The 24,097-nt window shown below is 36.9% G+C and overlaps 1 protein-coding gene across 2 annotated transcripts in view; it reads right to left on the bottom strand.

The window, feature by feature from the left end:
* Positions 1–24,097, bottom strand: part of CACNA2D1 (calcium voltage-gated channel auxiliary subunit alpha2delta 1) — a 502,332-nt gene that overhangs the window by 27,595 nt on the left and 450,640 nt on the right. For both annotated transcript variants that reach the window (XM_032643128.1, XM_032643129.1), the window contains 7 exons: positions 16,396–16,493; positions 6,501–6,588; positions 5,340–5,402; positions 4,560–4,663; positions 3,580–3,666; positions 784–851; positions 362–400 (listed from right to left, as the gene is read on the bottom strand). In XM_032643128.1, coding sequence (XP_032499019.1) covers positions 362–400; positions 784–851; positions 3,580–3,666; positions 4,560–4,663; positions 5,340–5,402; positions 6,501–6,588; positions 16,396–16,493 — 547 coding nt within the window. The remainder of the gene's footprint in view (positions 1–361; positions 401–783; positions 852–3,579; positions 3,667–4,559; positions 4,664–5,339; positions 5,403–6,500; positions 6,589–16,395; positions 16,494–24,097) is intronic.

Here is a 24,097-nt window from a genome sequence, read left to right as displayed (position 1 = left end):
AAAGTGCAAAAGATGAGGGAAGATTGCACTGATAATCAATAAATATGCTTCAGTTTAGAAACTCTGGTCAGAAATGAATTTGTACTTATATGTACAAAAGAATCTAACACAATTGAGACTGAAGCGAATACAGTCTATATTGATATGGCTTTTTAATGAATATTTTAAAATGCTTCTAATGTTTAAGGTTAGGAATTAAAAGCATATAATTCAAATTCTTATCTATGAATTAGTTCACAATCCCATACAATATTTTTTAGCATTTGACTAAACTTCCTGCATCTTTCTTTATCATTAGAGTCTAAGGAAGAGTAACACAAAAAATTGTACTTAAAAATTCCATTTTAAAGAGTTTTCTTACATCACTGTTTCTCTTACAGTCACAAACTGGACCAGCACACTGAAAGACAGAAATACAGTTATCACCTCATATTATCTTTCTAGTTGGATTTTAATTATATCATTTAATTATTACCATATTGTAATTAGAAATTTTATAACAATTAGTATAAAAGATTAAACGATAGTCTAGTCAATAGCTTTATCTTTACCAATTAGAAAAATATCAGCCAATAAATATTTAAACTAGCATTTTAAATTATAATACTGAAATATTTTCCTATTTTTTATTAGTTGACTAAACAAAAAAATTCTTTGAAAAAATGGTAATTCATAATTCTGCTTCAATGTAGTAGCATCGAAAATTTATTTTGTCACTGTATAAGACTTTGCTTTCTAAGATCAGTAAATGTAGCATAAGAATTTTTAAAAAAGTTATCTTACCGGATCCCTGATTGATGTTTTGGTGAAATTCTCTATCCAGGAATTTACATCAATTTTAATTCCAACAACTGAAACAGTCATGTAAAGAAAAATTGACACATACATTTAAAAAATGTAGCTATAATTCTCATTTATTTTTCCTCTCACATTTAAAAATTCCTGAGCAGGCAAATGTAAGTTTCTTAAGATTAAAAAAAAAAAATCTGTTTAATTGCAGATACACATTGAAAAGCTGATTCAAATTCATTTAAAAGGTGGCAAATTTAATTAGCTACAATATAATTTCTAGGGTATGATAATTTATATACAATTTAATGCTATTTTATAATGTTTATTACAGACATATATTTCTTGGGGTTTTCATTAAAAAGTAATGCTAATAGCTCTTAAACTGTTATATAAACTTCATTTATACACACATTTATTTACTATAACCTGGTTAATTAACTAATAAAGGAGGCTTAAAAAAAGGAGTGTCAGGAATAGCTTTATAAATATGAGGTCATTCAAGGTGGTGGGTTTTAAGAGGCTTCCCTAACCTGACCAGTGCATGCAGTAGGTGCTTAAGACATGTTTGCTGAGAATATACAATGGAGAAAAGACAGTCTCTTCAATAAGTGGTGCTGGGAAAACTGGACAGCTACATGGAAAAGAATGAAATTAGAACACTCCCTAACAAACACCATGCACAAAAATAAACTCAAAATGGATTAAAGAGCTAAATGTAAGGCCAGAAACTATCAAACTCTTAGAGGAAAACATAGGCAGAACACCCTATGACATAAATCACAGCAAGATCCTTTTTGACCCACCTCCTAGAGAAAGGGAAATAAAAATAAAACAAATGGGACCTAATGAAACTTAAAAGCTTTGCACAGCAAAGGAAACCATAAACAAGATGAAAAGACAACCCTCAGAATGGGAGAAAATATTTGCAAACGAAGCAACTGACAAAGGATTAATCTCCAAAATATACAAGCAGCACATGCAGCTCAATATCAAAAAAACAACAACCCAGTCCAAAAATGGGCAGAAGACCTAAACAGACATTTCTCCAAAGAAGATATACAGATTGCCAACAAACACATGAAAGGGTGCTCAACATCACTAATCATTAGAGAAATGCAAATCAAAACTACAATGAGGTATCACTCACACCGGTTAGAATGGGCCTCATCAGAAAACCTACAAACAACAAATGCTGGAGAGGGTGTGGAGAAAAGGGAAACCTCCTGCACTGTTGATGGTAATGTGAATTGATACAGCCACTATGGAGAAACAGTATGGAAGTTCCTTAAAAAACTAAAATAGAACTACACACGACCCAGCAATCCCACTACTGGGCATATACCCTAGGAAACCATAATTCAAAAAGAGTCATGTACCACAATGTTCACTGCAGCTCTATTTACAATAGCCAGGACATGGAAACAACCTAAGTGTCCACAGACAGATGAATGGATAAAGATGTGGCACATATATACAATGGAATATTACTCAGCCATAAAAAGGAACGAAATTGAGTTATTTGGGGTGAGGTGGATGGACCTAGAGACTGTCATACAGAGTGAAGTCAGTCAGAAAGAGAAAAACAATACCATATGCTAACACATATATATGGAATCTAAAAAAAAATAAAAAGGTTCTGAAGAACCTAGGAGGCAGGACAGGAATAAGATGCAGATGTAGAGACTGGACTTGAGGACATGGGGAGGGGGAAGGGTAAGCTGGGACAAGTGAGAGAGTGGCATGGATGTATATGTACTACCAAATGTAAAATAGCTAGTGGGAAGCCGCCGCATAGCACAGGGAGATCAGCTTGGTGGCTCTGTGACCACCTAGAGGGGTGGGAAAAGGAGGGTGGGAGGGAGACGCAAAAGGGAGGAGAAATGGGGATATATGTACATGTATAGCTGATTCACTTTGTTATACAGCAGAAACTAACACATCATTGTAAAGCATTATACTCCGATAAAGATGTTAAAAAAAATTAAAAAAGACAAAAGAAGAAATGCTTGCTGAAGTGTGGATAAATGAGTGGAATGAGTAGGTAGGTGAGTAGGTAGCACGTGAATGAGTGATGCAGTTCAACCACTGGGGGGTGAAACTGCCCTCAGGAGCAGACAGGAGTTTATCTACCTTCTCAATCTGGCCTTTTTTCCTAAAATTCAACAATACTGAATTATACTTTTTTTTAACTTTACTGCATCTGTTCATTCCAGCCCACTTCTAATTCCCACTGATGCTTAGTTTTATGAACTTTTTCATTTGCTTGATTTCTTTTACCAAAAGACTCATTATTCTATATATTTTATTGTAAGGTTTTTAAAAAATAGATCCCTACCTAATTCTTTTTAACAGATACATAGTATAGATATGCCACAATTTATCTTTTCCCCCAATGATGGAAACTTAACTTTTCATGTTTAAATTATTACAAATATTCACATCCTTGCCCATATCTACTTTTGTATATTTGAAATACTTTATAGGATAGACTTCTGAGTGGAATTGCTGGATCAATCCAGCAATTAGAATTTTGATATACAACACGAAACTGACTCCCTAAATTTATGTCAAGAGTGTTTAAACATACACACTTCTTTGAAAACTCAACTCTTATTTTATCCCCAATCTCATATGTAACTAATTGTGTTTCATTTTATTTCTCAAATTTGACTTTATTTTCATTGAAGCTTTCTGATAGCCTTCCTGATAAATCAGTGCCAGTTGATTTAGAAAAAGTAGGTCACATTTAATTTTGGTTGTGTGTATGTGTATAATGTACGTGCTTACCTGCAGGTTTAAGAAGTTTTCCTTGGATGTATATTTCTACAGCTTTGCTTACCATAATGCCTGATTCATAAGCACCAGGTCCACTTTCTAAAAAAGGAAAAATAGACCTATCTAGATAAATCAAATAATATTACATTTCTTTTAATAGGTACAGGTGGATACTGTTTTACTTAAATGTTCTAGCATAAATATGTTATCAAGAAGTGGTCTCCTCTTCCCTTTCCTTCCATTTTATAGCAGGCTAATTAGAGTGTCCAGGATTGGTTTGCATGAATTGACTCTGGAATGAGAATTACTCAGCTTGGCTGCATCACTCTCACAATAAAAGGATGCACACCAAATCCCTGCTTTGACACTTACTACAATATTGGGGAGGCTGCTGAAGTAAAGCAGGAAGATTGACCTTAGATTCACAAACTGCTGTAAAACTGTAAAAGATACATATTCCTGGAAAAACTGAAATTCTCTGAACTTCAGTTTTCCCCATTTGTGAAAAATGGTGATGGTAGAACCAACCCCAGAAAGGATGAAGGGATTAAATTAGAAAGTTTTAGGGAAAGGAACCCAATAAGTATTTTAAAATATAGGCTATTATTAATTTTTATAAATGTTATGCAACTAATACCGATTAAAGAGCAAACTGATTAATTACATTTTTAAAATTCATCTAAACATTCTTAAATATATTTGCAGTTTGTGAAATGAGGGATGATCTATATGTGTTTCAATGTATTATGCATGCCTGTAGATATGCTGTCCTTTACACTACTGGGTGGCTGATTTCTTGTAGATGCATTTTACTTCCTCAACTAAATGGATGCTTCTGTCCTTCCAATGTCGTGCACATGGTATATGCTTAATGATGACTATTCTGAGCAAATAATATAAAATATATTGTTTGTGTGGGGGGAAGCAGGTAGTAGCAATAATTTATTTTTAAAAAAGGAATTGAGATGGCTGAATTCTAAAGCAATACTTACTGTTAAAGTACGGAGCAGTGAAAACATAGTTATCGTTATCAAGACTTCTTTTATAAAAGCTGTCCTCATATGTTTCTGGGTTTTCTTGCCAATTTTCTCCAGCCCTAAGGAGGAAATGGGTCATCATTTTTATTCTTTAATCTACTCGATAACTTACTTTTCTCTTTGTGGACACCACTAAACTTTACAGATATGTCTGTATCTCAGGTATGTCTAAGGAAGTTAGTGGTAATTGATGGTGTAAATGACATTCACTACTAAGCAACAGATCTGCTTAGAATTAAACTAAGGAGCAGAAAAAGCTGACGTCTAGTTTTACTCCGCCATTTACTAGCTAGGTTATTATAGACAAGTCAGTTAATAAGTCAATTAATAAGCCTACACAGCCCACTTTATGGACTCTTCTGAAGATAAACACAGATAAAATCCATAGAACAGTGAAAACAATGAAGTGCTATGCAAACATTGCCAATTGACATATATGTAGTAAGCATTATGTTCATTTAACCAGGTTAGCTTATGTCTATGAAGAGAGAAATCTCTGATAACCTCTTCAATGTTGTAATATATATTACAAGCAAAAACATCACTGAAGAATTATAATAGCATTTTTGAAAAGAAATGGAGTATTTTAATAATTAAGTACTTCAGGTGAATTCCAATTTAACTACTAATAATGATCAGTTTCTCTGAAGAATGGCTTCCTTATACAGTAAGGTACAGATCCTTGGAGTAGTCCTTTGTAATCTAGTAATTTTTACAGATGCTATTTGAACTTACTCTTTGGGATAAACTCTGGTAATCCCACCATCAGTGACAACAAACCGTGCTTTCACTCCCTTGCTGGAACAGAAGACAAAAGAAGGAAATTTCATTCAACTTATTCTTTGTAAGGTGTTAGTTTAGGTGTTGGTGGTACAAAGAGAAACAGAATGAGTTCCTGAGATAAAGGAAGCCGAAGTAAATGTATCAATAGATGTAAACTATGTTTTAATAAAACATAGTTTTTAGATATTTCTTAAAATATCTAAGAAATAGTTAAAGGGAGGATGCTTAAGGAAGACTTTCATAAGAAATAATGAGATAGCTGCATGCTGAAGCTGGAATGGGAGTTAACACAGATGACAGGAAGACATCACATGTAAAGAAAAGAGTACATGTAAGGGAAAGCTAGTGAAGAGTGGTATAGTATTTGGTGTAATAAAAGCATAAGGCATGAGGTGAGAAACAACAGGAGGTAAAGTTGCAAGTATAAGCTTTCTGAAGAATGGTCAGCTCATGAGTGATCGTGAAATCCACGCTGGAGAGGCTGCTTCACCTTCACCCTGAAGTTAGGGCTCCATTTTAAAAGTGAGACTCTGGAAAGTATGAGTTACATGGAGAACAGCCTGGGGCCCGTGGCAGAGGAATTGGAAGCCCTAAAGGCAGAGACATCAGCTGCTGTGATTTCTTAGATATGGAAAACAATTAGAACCCTGAGTATGAAGCAGAGAGGAAAACATTTTTAGAAACAATATTTAGCACTTGGTGGTTGATTGGAAATGGGGCGGAGAAGAGACTGGAAACGAGAACCATCGTCAGATTTCTCCCTGTCTTGACTGGCTGTAGGGCAGGGCTATTAGAAAGCTAACTGAACATTCACTAGAAGCCCTAGTTTACCACCAACACTGAGACACACGCAAGCACACCTATTTAATTTGATCATTCACACTGTGGCATATACATGCGTAAAGCTGAGTAACGGTAGATGTTAGTCCTGACACACACCCCACAACTGAAAATTCAAGTTGTCAACAACTGCAAAAATGGTTTTCTTGGGAAACGCTTATTAAAGATAAATAATAAACTTTAAATTTGAGACTTATTTTCCAAAAATTTCCCAGAGAGAAGCTAAACTGAGATACAGAATATGTATCTTTTATTAATAAGACAAACACTTACATGTTTTTCTGCTTACTCCAGTAATTCTGGACAAGTTCATTTGTAAAGCCGGCATCCAGCAAGACTCTATTAATCAAGTCCGTATTGCCTAACAGAGAAGGAAAGCCTCAATTACACCCATATAGTTTAATTAGGATAGTAATGAAACAAACATTTTCTATTTCCTGAAGCAATTTAGAGTGGATAATATTTCTATGAATTTAAAAATGTAACCTTATTAATTTTCTACATTTTTTTATATTGTTCCTCTTCCATTTTTCAGGATATGGACAAAATTAGAAGTGGAAAAACCAATTCTAAATTAGGCAAATTATTTATAAATGCTATCAAAAAGATAAGGATTCCAAAGTATCATAATTTCACAGACGATTTTATGCCTAAATATAAAACTACATAATACGTATAGGGTTTTCTTTGTTTTCTGTTTGGGGCCAAGGAACAGAATAACGTATCACAGACCAGCACTGCTCCAAGACCGGCTTTTGGAATCTGCTGGTACTGATGAAAGAGCACAGGCTTCAGGCTGTCACTTCTGGAGTAACTGAAGAGAGTATTAGCCCAGGTTGAAGGTAATGGAGGGGAAGAGATGACGAGGACCAAGGGTCAATGAATACACTCTCTTAAACCAAAAATGTTGCCTTCTTCCCTTTCTCTTGGCTTCTCTGCTCTAAGCCCATAAAGCTCTGAAATAACCTACAAGTACCGACTGAAAACTTCACACTTCTTATTTCATTTATTCAGTATATGGAATATATGGTCTTAGTTAATATTGTATTACCACAAGAGTTTGGGGTGGCATAGGCTAGAAAACATTTTAGTTCCTTTTAATTACTTTACCTCAATGTATCTTTCACTCAAGATTAAAGGATCAATTTAATCCATATTTTAGACTTCATTTCAATTCATTCTAGGACTTTTATTACATTGTTTTAGAAACAATCACTATAAAAAAATAATCCTTTTGGAAAGTGAGTGATTATTTTAATTCTTAAATCCCTTTTAATTCTTAAATCCTTTTAGGTAAAACAAGAGGTCCATTGTTTTAATCTGTAATATAAATCAACGTTGCAAGTAATTTCATAGTTTGATTCATATTTTCATTATGCTCTAAGCTAAAATCAATCCTGAAATCTGTCTCCTGCAGCTGGTTACACGCAATAAATAGATTATTAGTATTAAGCTTTACCATTTATACATTTACACTTTTCATTTTTACTTTAATTCAAAAATAAAGAAGAATATGAAGAAGACAAACCACTCTACAGCATTCACACTTAGGTAGTTTAATAAATTAACTTAAACAATAGATGAGAATTGTAATTTTTACTGATGGGATTAAGTACTTTTATAAAGCAAAGTTAAACTTGTACCTCTTTAAAAAAAAAAACATTTAGGACAGTTACATTTCAATCACGGATATCTACTTTTAGAGTTGGTTTTACAGATTATTGATAACATGAGGTAAAGTATGATTGAGAAAAATCTATAACACTGTCACAGGAAAATAGAAATTATTTCATAGCTATTAACTCTTATAATAAAACATCTAGTAAGTTCTCAATTTTTTATATAATCATCTCAAACATTTCCCACAGAATTATAGCGGAGGCAGAAAAAAGTTAATTGAAATGAAGAAAGAGACTGAAGAACATAAATAGCACTATGGATGTTAGCGCTATTTTACTAAAAGTATTTTCTTTAAACACTTGTACTTCTCTGAGACGAGACATCCAATTAAAGGAGTATTCAATGATCTTATTATTTCAGTTCTCTCTTGGAAATAAATAATAACATTGTAAAGGTTCTGCTCAGAACGAGCTCACACTGAGCAGAAAGTTTTGAAATCACGCGTGTTCAGGCATGATCAATGCAGACTTCACCCACCCATGACAGGTTTCCAGAGTGGCTCTTTCGAGCAACCGGCTAACTCGTCTTAGAGGTGCTCAGTTGTAATTTCTTATGAGATAAATATAGGTTTGAGAGACAGCTTTAAGGGATTTTCTTTTTTTATAACTGAGGAAATGCTTTATTTAACCTTTCCTGATAGCAGGAGAAATAACTTTTAAGAAGAAAAGAAAAAGAGAGAAGAAGGACGAGGGAGAGCAGAAGGGAGAAGATGGAAGGAGGAGAAAGAGAACAAACAAGTCATTTATGTGTACTTTTATCTTCAAGTTATATTTACTAAGGTAATTTTTGCCAGGCAGTTGGTTTTTCTCTCTTATTTCCTAAGTATACTGCCTTTTCTCCTGATTGTACTTTTTAATAAATAGGGTAATTTTAGGAAGAAAAAACAGTTAAGATTTTTAAATGTTTTAAGAGCCCAGAATCCACAAATCTCTATGAGGTTTCAGAGTATAAATGATGCAAATTTCTCTGAAAGACAAATAAAATTGTTAAAAACTACTAAAATTTAGCCATTCTAACTTGATTTACTTCATAAAATGGTAAATTATAGATGCATACTTTTAAGATTAATGTTAACTGTGATCAAGATAAAACCCCAGGACGAGGGGAAGATGGCGTTAAGAGTAAGTCAAGGAGATGACCTTCCTTCCCACAGATACACCAGAAATACATCTACACGTGGAACAACTCCTACAGAACATCTACTGAACGATGGCGAAGACCTCAGACCTCCCCAAAGGCAAGAAACTCCCCACGTACCTGGGTAGGGCAAAAGAAAACAGAATAAACAGAGACAAAAGGATAGCGACGGGACCTGCACCAGTGGGAGGGAGCCGTGAAGGAGGAAAGGTTTCCACACACTAGGAGCCCCTTCACGGGCGCAGACCGTGGCGGGGTGGAGGGGGGAGCTTCGGAGCCACGGAGGAGAGCGCAGCAACAGGGGTGCGGAGGGCAAAGCAGAGAGATTGCGCACAGAGGATCGGTGCCGACCGGCACTCACCAGCCGGAGAGGCTTGTCTGCTCACCTGCCGGGGCCAGGTGGGGCTGGGAGCTGAGGCTCGGGCTTCTGTCGGAGCGCAGGGAGAGGACTGGCGGCGTGAACACAGCCTGAAGGGGGATAGTGCGCCATAGCTGGCCGGGAGGGAGTCCGGGGAAAAAGTCTGGACCTGCCGAAAGAGGCAAGAGACTTTTTCTTCCCTCTTTGTTTCCTGGTGCGCGAGGAGAGGGGATTAAGGACGCTGCTTAAAGGAGCTCCGGAGACAGGGCGCAAGCCGCGGCCTAAAAGCGCGGGCCCCAGAGACGTGCATGAGACGCTAAGGGCTGCTGCTGCCACCACCAAGAAGCCAGTATGCGAGCACAGGTCACTATCCACACCCCCCTTCCGGGGAGCCTGTGCAGCCTGCCACTGCCAGGGTCCCGGGATCCAGGGACAACTTCCCCGGGAGAACGCACGGCGCGCCTCAGGCTGGTGCAACTTCGCGCGGGCCTCTGCCACCGCAGGCCCACCCCGCACTCCGTGCCCCTCCCTCCCCCCCGGCCTGAGTGAGCCAGAGTCCCCGAAGCAGCTGCTTCTTTAACCCCGTCCTGTCTGAGCAAAGAACAGTAGCCCTCCGGCGACATACAAGCAGAGGCGGGGTCAAATTCAAAGCTGAACCCCGGGAGCTGTGCGAACAAAGAAGAGAAAGGGAACTCTCTCCCAGCAGCCTCAGAAGCAGCAGATTAAATCTCCACAATCAACTTGATGTACCCTGCATCTGTGCAATACATGAACAGACAACGAATCATCCCAAATTGAAGAGCCGTGTGGATGAAAGGCTCTTGGTGCTGCAGCCAGGAGTCAGTGCTGTGCCTCTGAGGTGGGAGAGCCAACTTCAGGACACTGGTCCACAAGAGACCTCCCAGCTCCACATAATATCAAACAGCAAAAATCTCCCAGAGATCTCCATCTCAACACCAGCACCCAGCTTCACTCAACGACCAGCAAGCTACAGTGCTGGACACCCTATGCCAAACAACTAGCAAGACAGGAACACAGCCCCACCCATTAGCAGAGAGGGCTGCCTAAAATCATAATAAGGCCACAGACACCCAAAACACACCACCAGACGTGGACCTGCCCACCAGAAAGATAAGATCCAGCCTCATCCACCAGAACACAGGCACTAGTCCCCTCCACCAGGAAGCCTACACTACCCACTGAACCAACCTTAGCCACTGGAGACAGACACCAAAAACAACGGGAACTACGAACCTGCAGCCTGCAAAAAGGAGACCCCAAACACAGTAAAATAAGCAAAATGAGAAGACAGAAAAACACACAGCAGATGAAGGAGCAAGATAAACCCACCAGACCTAACAAATGAAGAGGAAATAGGCAGTCTACCTGGAAAAGAATTCAGAATAATGATAGTAAAGATGATCCAAAATCTTGGAAACAGAATAGACAAAATGCAAGAAACATTTAACAAGAACCTTGAAGAACTAAAGATGAAACAAACAATGATGAACAACACAATAAATGAAATGAAAAATACTCTAGATGGGATCAATAGCACAATAACTGAGGCAGAAGAACGGATAAGTGACCTGATAGATAAAATAGTGGAAATAACTACTGCAGAGCAGAATAAAGAAAAAAGAATGAAAAGAACTGAGGACAGTCTCAGAGACCTCTGGGACAACATGAAAACACCAACATTCGAATTATAGGGGTTCCAGAAGAAGAAGAGAAAAAGAAAGGGACTGAGAAAATATTTGAAGAGATTATAGTTGAAAACTTCCCTAATATGGGAAAGGAAATAGTTAATCAAGTCCAGGAAGCACAGAGAGTCCCATACAGGATAAATACACCAAGACACATATTAATCAAACTGTCAAAAATTAAATACAAAGAAAACATATTATAAGCGGCAAGGGAAAAACAACAAATAACACACAAGGGAATCCCCATAAGGTTAACAGCTGATCTTTCAGCAGAAACTCTGCAAGCCAGAAGGGAGTGGCAGGACATATTTAAAGTGATGAAGGAGAAAAACCTGCAACCAAGATTACCCTACCCAGCAAGGATCTCATTCAGATTTGATGGAGAAATTAAAACCTTTACAGACAAGCAAAAGCTGAGAGAGTTCAGCACCAACAAACCAGCTTTACAACAAATGCCTAAGGAACTTCTCTAGGCAGGAAAACACAAGAGAAGGAAAAAGACCTACAATAACGAACCCAAAAACAGTTAAGAAAATGGGAATAGGAACATACATATCGATAATTACCTTAAATGTAAATGGACTAAATGTTCCCACCAAAAGACACAGATTGGCTGAATGGATACAAAAACAAGAGCCATATATATGCTATCTACAAGACACCCACTTCAGACCTAGAGACACATACAGACTGAAAGTAAGGAGATGGAAAAAGATATTCCATGCAAATGGAAACCAAAAGAAAGCTGGAGTAGCAATTCTCATATCAGACAAAATAGACGTTAAAATAAAGACATTAGAAGAAGACAAAGAAGGACACTACATAATGATCAAGGGATCGATCCAAGAAGAAGATATAACAATTATAAATATTTATGCACCCAACATAGGAGCACCTCAATACATAAGGCAAATACTAAGAGCCATAAAAGGGGAAATCGACAGTAACACATTCATAGTAGGGGACTTTAACACCCCACTTTCACCAATGGACAGATCATCCAAAATGAAAATAAAGAAGGAAAGACAAGCTTTAAATGATACATTAAACAAGATGGACTTAATTGATACTTATAGGACATTCTATCCAAAAACAACAGAATACACATTTTTCTCAAGTGCTCATGGAACATTCTCCAGGATAGATCATATCTTGGGTCACAGATCGAGCCTTGGTAAATTTAAGAAAATTGAGGGTTCCCCTGGTGGCGCAGTGGTTGAGAGTCCACCTGCCGATGCAGGGGACACGGGTTCGTGCCCTGGTCCGGGAAGATCCCACATGCCGCAGAGCGGCTGGGCCCATGAGCCATGGCAGCTGAGCCTGCGCGTCTGGAGCCTGTGCTCCGCAATGGGAGAGGCCACAACAGTGAAAGGCCCACGTACCGCAAAAAAAAAAAAAAAAAGAAAATTGAAATTGTATCAAGTATCTTTTCCGACCACAACGCTATGAGGCTAGATATCAATCACAGGAAAAGATCTGTAAAAAATACAAACACATGGAGGCTAAATAATATACTACTTAATAACGAAGTGATCACTGAAGAAATCAAAGAGGAAATAAAAAAATACCTAGAAACAAATGACAATGGAGACACAATGACCCAAAACCTATCGGATGCAGCAAAAGCAGTTCTAAGAGGGAAGTTTATAGCAATACAATCCTACCTTAAGAAACAGGAAACAATCTCGAATAAACAACCTAACCTTGCACCTAAAGCAATTAGAGAAAGAAGAACAAAAAACTCAAAGTTAGCAAGAGGAAAAAAATCATAAAAATCAGATCAGAAATAAAAAGAAATGAAGGAAATGATAGCAAACATCAATAAAACTAAAAGCTGGTTCTTTGAGAAGATAAAAATAATTGATAAACCATTAGCCAGTACTCAATCAAGAAATGAGGGAGAAGACTCAAATCAATAGAATTAGAAATGAAAAGGAGAAGTAAACAACTGACACTGCAGAGATACAAAAGATCATGAGAGATTACTAAAAGCAACTCTATGCCAATAAAATGGACAACACGGAAGAAATGGACAAATTCTTAGAAATGCACAAGCTGCCAAGACTGAATCAGGAAGAAATAGAAAATATGAACAGACCAATCACAAGCACTGAAATTGAAACTGTGATTAAAAATCTTCCAACAAGCAAAAGCACAGGACCAGATGGCTTCACAGGCAAATTCTATCAAACATTTAGAGAAGAGCTATCACCTATCCTTCTCAAACTCTTCCAAAATGTAGCAGAGGGAGGAACACTCCCAAACTCATTCTGTGAGGCCACCATCACCTTGATACCAAAACCAGACAAGGATGTCACAAAGAAGGAAAACTACAGGTCAGTATCACTGATGAACATAGTTGCAAAAATCCTCAACAAAATACTAGCAAACAGAATCCAACAGCATATTAAAAGGATCATACACCATGATCAAGTGGGATTTATCCCAGGAATGCAAGGACTCTTCAATATACACAAATCAATCAATGTGATAAACCATATTAACAAATTGAAGGAGGAAAACCATATGATCATCTCAATAGATGCAGAAAAAGCTTTCAACAAAATTCAACACTCATTTATGTTAAAAACCCTGCAGAAAGTAGGCATAGAGGGAACTTAGCTCAACATAATAAGGCCATATATGATAAACCCACAGCCAACATCATCCTCAATGGTGAAAAATTGAAAGCATTTCCACTAAGATCAGGAACAAGGCAAGGTTGCCCACTCTCACCACTCTTATTCAACATAGTTCTGGAAGTTTTAGCCACAGCAATCAGAGAAGAAAAGGAAATATAAGGAATCCAAATCAGAAAAGAAGAAGTAAAGCTGTCACTGTTTGCAGATGACATGATACTATACATAGAGAATCCTAAAGATGCTACCAGAAAACTACTAGAGCTAATCAATGAATTTGGTAAAGTAGCAGGATACAAAATTAATGCACAGAAATCTCTGGCATTCCTTTACACTAATGATGAAAAACGTGAAAGTGAAATCAAGAAAACACTCCCATTTACCACTGCAACAAAAAGAATAAAATATCTAGGAATAAACCTACCTAAGGAGACAAAAGACCCGTATGCAAAAAATTATAAGACACTGATGAAAGAAATTAAAGATGATAAAAATATATGGAGAGATATACCATGTTCTTGGATGGGAAGAATCAACATTGTGAAAATGACTATACTACCCAAAGCAACCTATAGATTCAGTGCAATCCCTATCAAACTACCACTGGCATTTTTCACAGAACTAGAACAAAAATTTCACAATTTGTATGGAAACACAAAAGACCCCAAATAGCCAAAGCAATCTTGAGAACGAAAAACGGTGCTGGAGGTATCAGGCTCCCTGACTTCAGACTATACTACAAAGCTACAGTAATCAAGACAGTATGGTACTGGCACAAAAACAGAAGGATCAATGGAACAGGATAGAAAGCCCAGAGATAACCCCACACACATATGGTCACCTTATCTTTGATAAAGGAGACAGCAATGTATAGTGGAGAAAGCACAACCTCTTCAATAAGTGGTGCTGGGAAAACTGGACAGGTACATTTAAAAGTATGAGATTAGATCACTCCCTAACACCATACACAAAAATAAGCTCAAAATGGATTAAAGACCTAAATGTAAGGCCAGAAACTATCAAACTCTTAGAGGAAAACATAGGCAGAACACTCTATGACATAAATCACAGCAAGATTCTTTTTGGCCCACCTCCCAGAGAAATGGAAATAAAAACAAAAATAAACAAATGGGACCTAATGAAACTTCAAAGCTTTTGCACAGCAAAGGAAACCGTAAACAAGACCAAAAGACAACCCTCAGAATGGGAGAAAATATTTGCAAATGAAGCAACTGACAAAGGATTAATCTCCAAAATTTACAAGCAGCTCATGCAGCTCAATAACAAAAAGCAAACAACCCAATCCAAAAATGGGCAGAAGACCTAAATAGACATTTCTCCAAAGAAAATATACAGTCTGCCAACAAACACATGAAAGAATGCTCAACATCATTAATCATTAGAGAAATGCAAATCAAAACTACAATGAGATATCATCTCACACCAGTCAGAATGGCCGTCATCAAAAAATCTAGAAACAATAAATGCTGGAGAGGGTGTGGAGAAAAGGGAACCCTCTTGCACTGTTGGTGGGAATGTAAATTGATACAGCCACTATGGAGAACAGTATGGAAGTTCCTTAAAAAACTACAAATAGAACTACCATATGACCCAGCAATCCCACTACTGGGCATATACCCTGAGAAGACCATAATTCAGAAAGAGTCACGTACCAAAATGTTCATTGCAGCTCTATTTAAAATAGCCCGGAGATGGAAACAACCTAAGTGTCCAACATCGGATTAATGGATAAAGAAGGTGTGGCACATATATACAATGGAATATTACTCAGCCATAAAAAGAAACGAAATTGAGCTATTTGTAATGAGGTGGATAGACCTAGAGTCTGTCATACAGAGTGAAGTAAGTCAGAAAGAGAAAGACAAATACTGTATACTAACACATATATATGGAATTTAAGAAAAAAAATGTCATGAAGAACCTAGGGGTAAGACAGGAATAAAGACACAGACCTACTAGAGAATGGACTTGAGGATATGGGGAGGGGGAAGGGTAAGCTGTGACAAAGCGCGAGAGAGGCATGGACATATATACACTACCAAATGTAACATAGATAGCTAGTGGGAAGCAGCCGCATAGCACAAGGAGATCAACTCGGGGCTTTGTGACCGCCGGGAGGGGTCGGATAGGGAGGGTGGGAGGGAGGGAGGGAGGTGCAAGAGGGAACAGATATGGGAACATATGTATATGTATAAGTGATTCACTTTGTTATAAAGCAGAAACTAACACACCATAAAGCAATTATACTCTAATAGAGATGTAAAGAATAAATAAAATAAAATGTGTTTTCCTCTGCGTAGAGGAAAGAACAATGCAATAAAGAACCTTCAAAAGATCATTCCAAATTCAGTTTCCCAAATTTGAGAGGAACAAGGTAATAAGCATATACTATTTACATCTAACCTTTTGCAAATATTGAATACCTAGATTTGAACATTGGATTTTACTTAATAACAGAATAAAATTTCTGTAATATATTAAAAAAAATTAAGGGTCAAATTATTACTATTAAAACTTCAAAAAGTAAATAAATAAACCAGCATACCAACAAACTAAATTGAACCACGATTTGACTACTTTGGATATAACCACAGTGAAGCAATTATTGCAAATTAATGCATACTTACATGATGGGTTGTTTGGAGTTTTTCTATCAATAAGCTCATTAAAATTTAAAAGAAATTCGGTGTTATTATCTGATATTTTAAGATCATTGCAGTAATCTCTGAAAAAAATAGTTTAGGATATTAGGTGTTAAAATCACAACTTGACAAAAATGTACACAGTAAGCATAGGTAGTGAAAACACTTAATTTTTAAACTTTTTACTAGCTGCATGACTTTGCAAGCTGTTGAATTCTGGTTATCTCCATTTCCTCCTCCTTATAATGGAATAATACTTTAAAATCAAGTGGTCAGGATTATATATATTAAATATATTAACCATTTGAACTCTGGACAGAAGTGCCCAATAAGTGTCGGCTTCTGTTACTCCTACTGTACTATTGTCATTTTATGCGGTAGGTTAGCAATTTACATATAGAAATTAAGACTGAGAAATTTAAAGATATATATTTATCAAATATCTACAAAAAACCCATTGTGTTAACGTGTTTTTGAGAAATTACTATTTTAAAAAATCGAGTAAAGTGGCATTGATTTAGTTATTTGCACATATCTGTAATTACCGACTTAAGAAAAGACACTAATGTCTCTGCATTCAGCTGACTGCAAGATTGTTTTGGCACATGAAAGAAGTAAGTGCTCACACAGATCATCAGTTGGAAAGGAAAATTATTTTAATAATCTTTTCAGATAATTGTGGGTGTTCTTTTTTCTTGAGTAACACACTAAAACTTGATTATTTGCAATTTCTTGATTCGTAATTTGTGCTATGGAATCTGAAACAATACCAATGAACATTTTGTACTCTGTTATATTAAAATTCAATGTACCATCTTACATTTTGAATGAATCTTTTACCCATCATGATTTTTATCACATCATAACTTGGTTACTTGGAAGATATGAATAATGCAGATGTTCTAAACGGTAACATATTTTATTACACAATAATGAAAATTCACATTGATTAATAACATCACTGATCTCACCAGATAAGTCTATAACTATGGGGAAGCTGTCATGCTTACAGTAATGAATATGTAACTTTCCTAAAATTCTAATTTTTGTTTGAAGTTCAGGTTTTGTCATTGGGAACAAATACTTTCAGTTGTTTTCTTCAAAGTAAAAGGCTCACTTAACTAATTTTTGGGAAAATGTCTGCCAAATACCCAAGTCTGAATAACCACAGTTCCTCTGTCATTCATTCTTTCTAGTAAAATGATATCTCATGGAAAAAAAGCAAGAAGCTCCTATTTTAGCTCTCAATTCACACAATTTTTGGAGATAGGCAAGTTACTCTGGTATGCAGTAAAACTTCCTTTTTTTTTTTTTTTTTACACAGAGTATTAAAAGACATATACTCATGGGTAAACCTCAGTAAAATTAATAATTCTTACTGCTTTAATCAAGGATATTTTAAAGTGACACTGGCTTTTTCCCCAATGTGGGTGCCTGGCAATGAAGATTACGGTGGCTACCAGTAGTCTTTAGTACCATTGTCTTGATTCCTGATAAGGTATCAGCTCACCATTGCTTTTGTACTGTCACTGCAAATGTCAATACGATGAAAAACACAAATGCCATTTAACATTGTTAGGAAAACAGCTTTGTCCGTGCAGATTCTCTGAAAGAGACTTTGGAACGAACCCCCACAGGGTTCTATACTTTGAGAACTGCTGTCCTAAGTGTTTTGGAAATTAAGAATAAATGTAAGGCAACATAAATATTATAAGAAGATTGCAATTATAATAACTAGGTTAATACAACTAACAGACTGGATAATCAAATAGTCAAGACAAAAATGCAATCAAAAAGTAAACATTTTCAGATGCAAAAAGTAAACATCTAAATACAAAGCTGCAGAGAGGAAAAGAATGTCAGAACTTCAAAAACAAGACTTCTCGGTTCATGGAAAATTTTCGTTTAGAGACAAGGTTTAAAAAGTTTTCATAATACCCATTAAATTATTGACAGAGCTAAAGTTGATTTCTTCCCACAATGCTATGCTTTTTTGGAAATGACACTAGCCTGGAAGTCAAAAGGCCAATTACATTGAACTAGGATCGCACAGAATTAAAAGCTGATGGGAAGGTTTTAGAAGGATTAAATAGAATGTTTTAGAAGGACTAAATGAAATAATTATTAATAAAATCATTAATAAAACATGGAATTTAAAAATTCCATGTTATTGTCTAGAAGGCATTTCTAAAATTTTCTTTTAATCACTTAATCCTAAAAATACCTTTATCAGAAGGTAATTTAATATTTTAATAGTGAGGAAACTGAGATTCAAAGATGTAAAAAGATTTACCCAAAGGCACCTAACTAGCAAGTGGTCGAGCCCTGAGGGGAAGCCAAGTCTTCAGATCCCTAATTAGTGTTTTAACATAACCTACACTGTGCTTTGAACTTTCACTCTGTGAGCTTTTATACTTACAAAGCTTCAGGCCAAAAGCAGCTTTGACCTCTACCGATAGAAGGCTGTCCGTGTTGTGAGCAGTTAGTTTAGACAACGTCATCATGTTATGTTTTGTTTCTGTTTTGATCCTTGCTGGCTCGGCTGTGCCCAACTCTGAAGGAGTCTAAAGATATTATTGACCTTTTGATGTATCCTAATGGCAAAAGCAGTGAAAGTGCTGAACTACCATTAAGGAGAGTTGTTGAATTAGGACATGAGCAGAAGTGAAAGAATTTAAACAACTGCGACGTGAGAAAACACAACGCTGAATGTTGTGTCAGGGGAATGAGTTCTCCAGTAGTAAGAATGAGCCGGGACAACAGAAAGTCACACACCAGGCAGAGCAGGGTGCCTGTGCACTAGGTAGTAAGTAGCAAGAGCCTGACTGAAATATTTGGGATGTGAATGTACGTCTAGACAGACAGCATCAACATCGGTTGCCTGTTAGCCTAAGGATTGTTCAGCATAGGCCTGGGAGCTTGACAACTGGAGATAATCAGCATTTCTTAAGGTCTCTCCCAAAGGAACCACCCCAGGAAAGTGCATGACAGGCAATAACTGTGGTTACCACCACTGCTGCGTTCCCTCAGGACGTGTGGGATAGACTCTGCTGATAAACTTTCTATGAGGCACTGTTTTTCTAAAAGAGATCAATCTTAGGCATATTGATCATTACTTTTCTAAGGAATTTTTTTTTTTTTTCCCCTAAAAAAGATTAAAGTAGCAAGGTGGAGAAACCTCTGGATGGCTTTAAAGGAACAAATTCAATTTCGATTTGCTGAAAATACCTTCAGGGCCTCAAAGCTATATAATCTTTTTTGGTCACTTTGTGTTTCTGACCAAAATGGGATTTGTAACTTAAATGGCTGCAAACTAAAAGATCTTTGGTATTAGAAATTTGGCAAATTATTTATTTCTAGAAAGTCAGTTTGTTCTCATTCTATTCCACGAACTTACATAGGTCATACATCTCAGATTAGCATTGAATTACTGGTGATCACATACTTTTCTTTCTTATTCTAACTTATCTTTGAAGTGCTTTTTCATTTCTGATTATCCAAGAAAGATAGAAAAATTAATCCATGTTGTAGACTTTCATCCCTATGACTGTAATTCTCTTAAAGATAGGAATAATGCTCCACACATCTGTATTCTCCATGCTTTCCTTTCCAGTAGTTTTCAAAATTTAAGGAAATTGCAAAAACCGAGTACTAACTAGGATCAAAGAGTTTAATTATTTAAGAATTAACAAAAATGGTTCTACCTTTAAATTTCATGAGCTTTCTTCTTTAAATTATTTTAAAATAACTGCTTTTTAACATCCTTTATTATTATTATTGGCCGCACCACATGCCTTGCGGGATCTTAGTTCCCCAATCAGGGATTGAACCCGGGCCCATGGCAGTGTGCCAAGTCCTAACCACTGGACCACCAGGAAATTCCCATAACATGTTTTATTAAATAACTATCCCTCCTGCTCTGACCTCTTAATATAACCATCAGTAATAATAAATAAGGGCTTCCCTGGTGGCACAGTGGTTGAGAGTCCGCCTGCCGATGCAGGGAACGCGGGTTCATGCCCCGGTCCGGGAAGATCCCACATGCCGCGGAGTGGCTGGGCCCGTGAGCCATGGCCGCTGAGCCTGCGTGTCCGGAGCCTGTGCTCCGCAACGGGAGAGGCCACAGCAGTGAGAGGCCCGCGTACCGCAAAAAAATAAATAAATAAAATAATAAATAATATTTATTTAAGATCATGTCATACCAAGAGGTATGCTAAATATTCTGCATGCAATATTATCTCACTTAAAGCTTATAAAAACTATACGAGGTAGGTATTATTGTTAGCACCATTTTGCAAGTAAAGAAACTAAGATGCAGAGAATCTGAGTAACACAGCTATGACCATGAAAATCTGGGAAACAGATCCTGAAAGTCTTTCTCTAGAGTTTGCTTCACTGTTTCCCATTAATAACAGTGACAAAAACATATGCTGGATATTCTATGCTACACAAACGTCTCCCTTTTCTCACCAATTTTTTCTTTATCCCAATTTTCTATCAGTTTACTTTCCACAAATCTTTGAATACACATCCAATGCTCATGTTTCCAGGAAATGTTCCCTACAAAACTATTTTACTCAGCTGTACTGGACATTCTTTTGAGATTCCCTAACTAAGTATTTGCATATTCAGTGTAGATATTTATACCTTAGAGTAGCAAGGAAACAGATTCAAATCCCGTATTATTTAACATCTCTAAAACTGTTTCCGGATCTGTGAAATAGGATAATATATAACACTAATTTATTATAGAGCTCTTTTGAGGGGTAAATATAATCAAATCATACATGTAAATCATACATGTAAAAGGCTTAACACATGTTAACTGGGGTGAACACTCATTGTTTCTCCCACAAGCTACAACATTTCTTCCCTCCTCTGCTATTTGCTCCTTCCCCGAACACACAGGTGAATTCTAGTCTTCCAGCCAGTCATATTGATATTGAACGTGACAGGCCACAGAAATGATCCATATGCTAATCCTCGCTGAACTATAACAAAATCCACTGTCTATGAATTGGGAATTGAGATTGAGAGATATATTTATCTTCTCTGGGAATTCCTGGACGTTTACCATGCTCGAAGGGAGAGTCTCATCAACACAGGGCACCCAGTATCTCAACCTCTTCTCACCCCTGTGCTACAGTAATATTCTGCTTTCCAGCTAAAACTAGTTTTAGCAGTGGCCCAAAGTAACTTGTATCAAAAAATTGCTAGTAAGATTGTAGGTATTATAATAATATGATTTTTAAAATACTTTTCATACATTTATAGATTCTCCAGTCGTCAACTATTTATGAGGCCTCCACTGTGTGCCAATCAGTAGATTTGATGTTGAGTATTGAATGGTAAGTCCAACAGATGCCGTCATGTCTGTGTTGGGGAAAATAAAATGAAATGTGGCCAGTACTCTAGTACGGGAAATACAGGATTCTATGAAGCAGTCAGCAAGGATGTCTAATCCAGTGATGATGGGAAAGAAATTCCCAGATCAAGGAGCTTTGAAGTTGGAGTTTGGGAAGGACTGGAGGTGTGTGTGTTCAATCCAAAATAGAAAAGAAAATTAGTGGATGAAAAGCAGTAAGGAGGAAAAAACAATGCATTTTAGGAAATAAGAAAAGTTTAGTGTGGCTAGACTTTAAAGCAGAGGTTGACAGACTGTTTCTTAAAGGGCAAGAGAGTAAATGATTCAGGCTCTATGGGTTAAAAGGTCTAGGCCACAACCCCTCGGCTCTGCCTTTGTAGTGAAAGCAGCCACAGGCAATACATCAACAAATGCCTGCGGCTGTGTTCTAATAAAACTTTACGTATAAAGTTTTATACGTAAAACTGCAGGCTGTAGCTTGTCAGCCCCCGATTTAGAGTATAGGGAACCACACTGGTAAACTGGGACCTAGTGACAGAAGATTTGAAAGCTTTCCTATACAGTATCGATTATCATGGGGATAATACGAAGCCACTGGTTAGTATTTAACAGATGAGAAACATAATGTTATTGAAAGTTTAGAGACTCGCTCTGCTTACAGAAAGGAGACAGAAATTGGAAGTAAGGGAGAAATACTGGAGGCAGGGAGATCAATTAAGAGGCAGCCTTAGTAGTTTAAGTGAGGAAGGCACTAGCCTGAACTAGAACAAAGGCAGCAGAGTTTGACAGACATACCTGATACTCATAAGATCAATTCTATGGGGCAAGACTTGTTGATCGACCAGAAGTTCCATATAAAGGAAAGGGAGCAAAGACATCTATCAGGTTTCAAGACTGGGTATTTGGGGAGAACAGTATTTTTGTCACTGAGGCAACACAGAAAGAAGAGTTTTCCAAAGAGGACAAATGTTCAGGAGATCATGAATTGGAGCACCTTGAAGAGAGATTCCTATTAGGCTCCATAAACATGAAGTCTCATATTAAAATATGTAGGGTAGACATAAAGTCTGGAAATATATTGTTTGATCTTATATTACAATGTAAGGTCAATAAACCACACAGTATGCCTATTTTGTTTCTAGATGTTACCAACATCCTGTAGATTTGGGAGCCATCACCCCAAACTGTAGACACAGAATAGTGGGCGTCTGTGCTATGTCTGTAGACTCAAAATAGGAAGATAAGAGAGCCCAGGCCAGCAGCTTCATATGAGTGATGTGCACAAGAAGGGAAGCTCATGAAAGAGACTGAATATGCAGCCAGGGAGGGAGGAAGAAAACCAGAAAAGTATGTCATTAAGCAAGAGGAGGCAGAATGTCAAAGCGTGGGATCAGCAGTGTCCAAGCCTGAAGGCAGTTCAAGCAGGAACACTGCTTGAGGGCAGAGTCACTCACAAAGCCAGAAATATGCTTAGTTAACAGAGATTTCTCAAAAAGTTATATATATTCCCTACTTTCAATAAGAACCAAAAATTCAGATAGTCTTATGCAGAAACAGAAAGAATAACTGAGACCAGTTGTTAGGAGCCTTCTTAGAGCAATTTCTTTAAGAAGGAAAAATTGTGAGAATTGGATACTATAAGCTTCTGAATCTATTTTATTCAGTAGCCTAGGGTAACAGGACTTCTCTTGATTTGTCTTATTACATGTGTCTGATGGAGAGTGGGAGTCAAAAACTAAGGAAAGAAATAGAAATAAAGAATAATCTTGGATCCTTGAATGGAGTTTCAAATAATTATAAGAAAATAGAGGTAGAGGTGAAGATGTATATTAGAGCTACGGAAGGGGGATTATAAGCGAGAGAAGTAAAATTGGTTAGGAGGAAAGAATGCTAATCTTAAAAATTATGTGAGAAAATCTCACTGTATTAAAATATATTTCCCAAAAACTTCGGTTAAAAAAATCAATGATGTTGTCATTCTATGAGGCATACACATTCTTGTGTATATGTACACATATATGTATATATCTGTACATATCTATGCATATCTATCTCAGTGTGTGTGTGTGTGTGTGTGTGTGTGTAGAGACAGAAAGTGAGTGAGAGTTTGTATGTGTATACATAGTCACAAATGCAAATTCACAACTCTTCGTTTTTCTTGGATATACTGTTGGTTCCAACAAAAGCAAAACCTCCATCTGTCCTATTCACCGCTGTATCCCCAAGTCAGCATATTCTTTAGCACACAGCAGCTAAGTACCTGAATGAGTAAATGAATGAAAGAACAACATTCTCTTTCAGTTTTAAAGTTATTGTTTCCTT

This window comes from Phocoena sinus, chromosome 9, assembly GCF_008692025.1.
Source record: "Phocoena sinus isolate mPhoSin1 chromosome 9, mPhoSin1.pri, whole genome shotgun sequence".
Taxonomy (NCBI): Eukaryota; Metazoa; Chordata; class Mammalia; order Artiodactyla; family Phocoenidae; genus Phocoena; species Phocoena sinus.
This window is presented reverse-complemented; position numbering and strand designations above follow the sequence as displayed.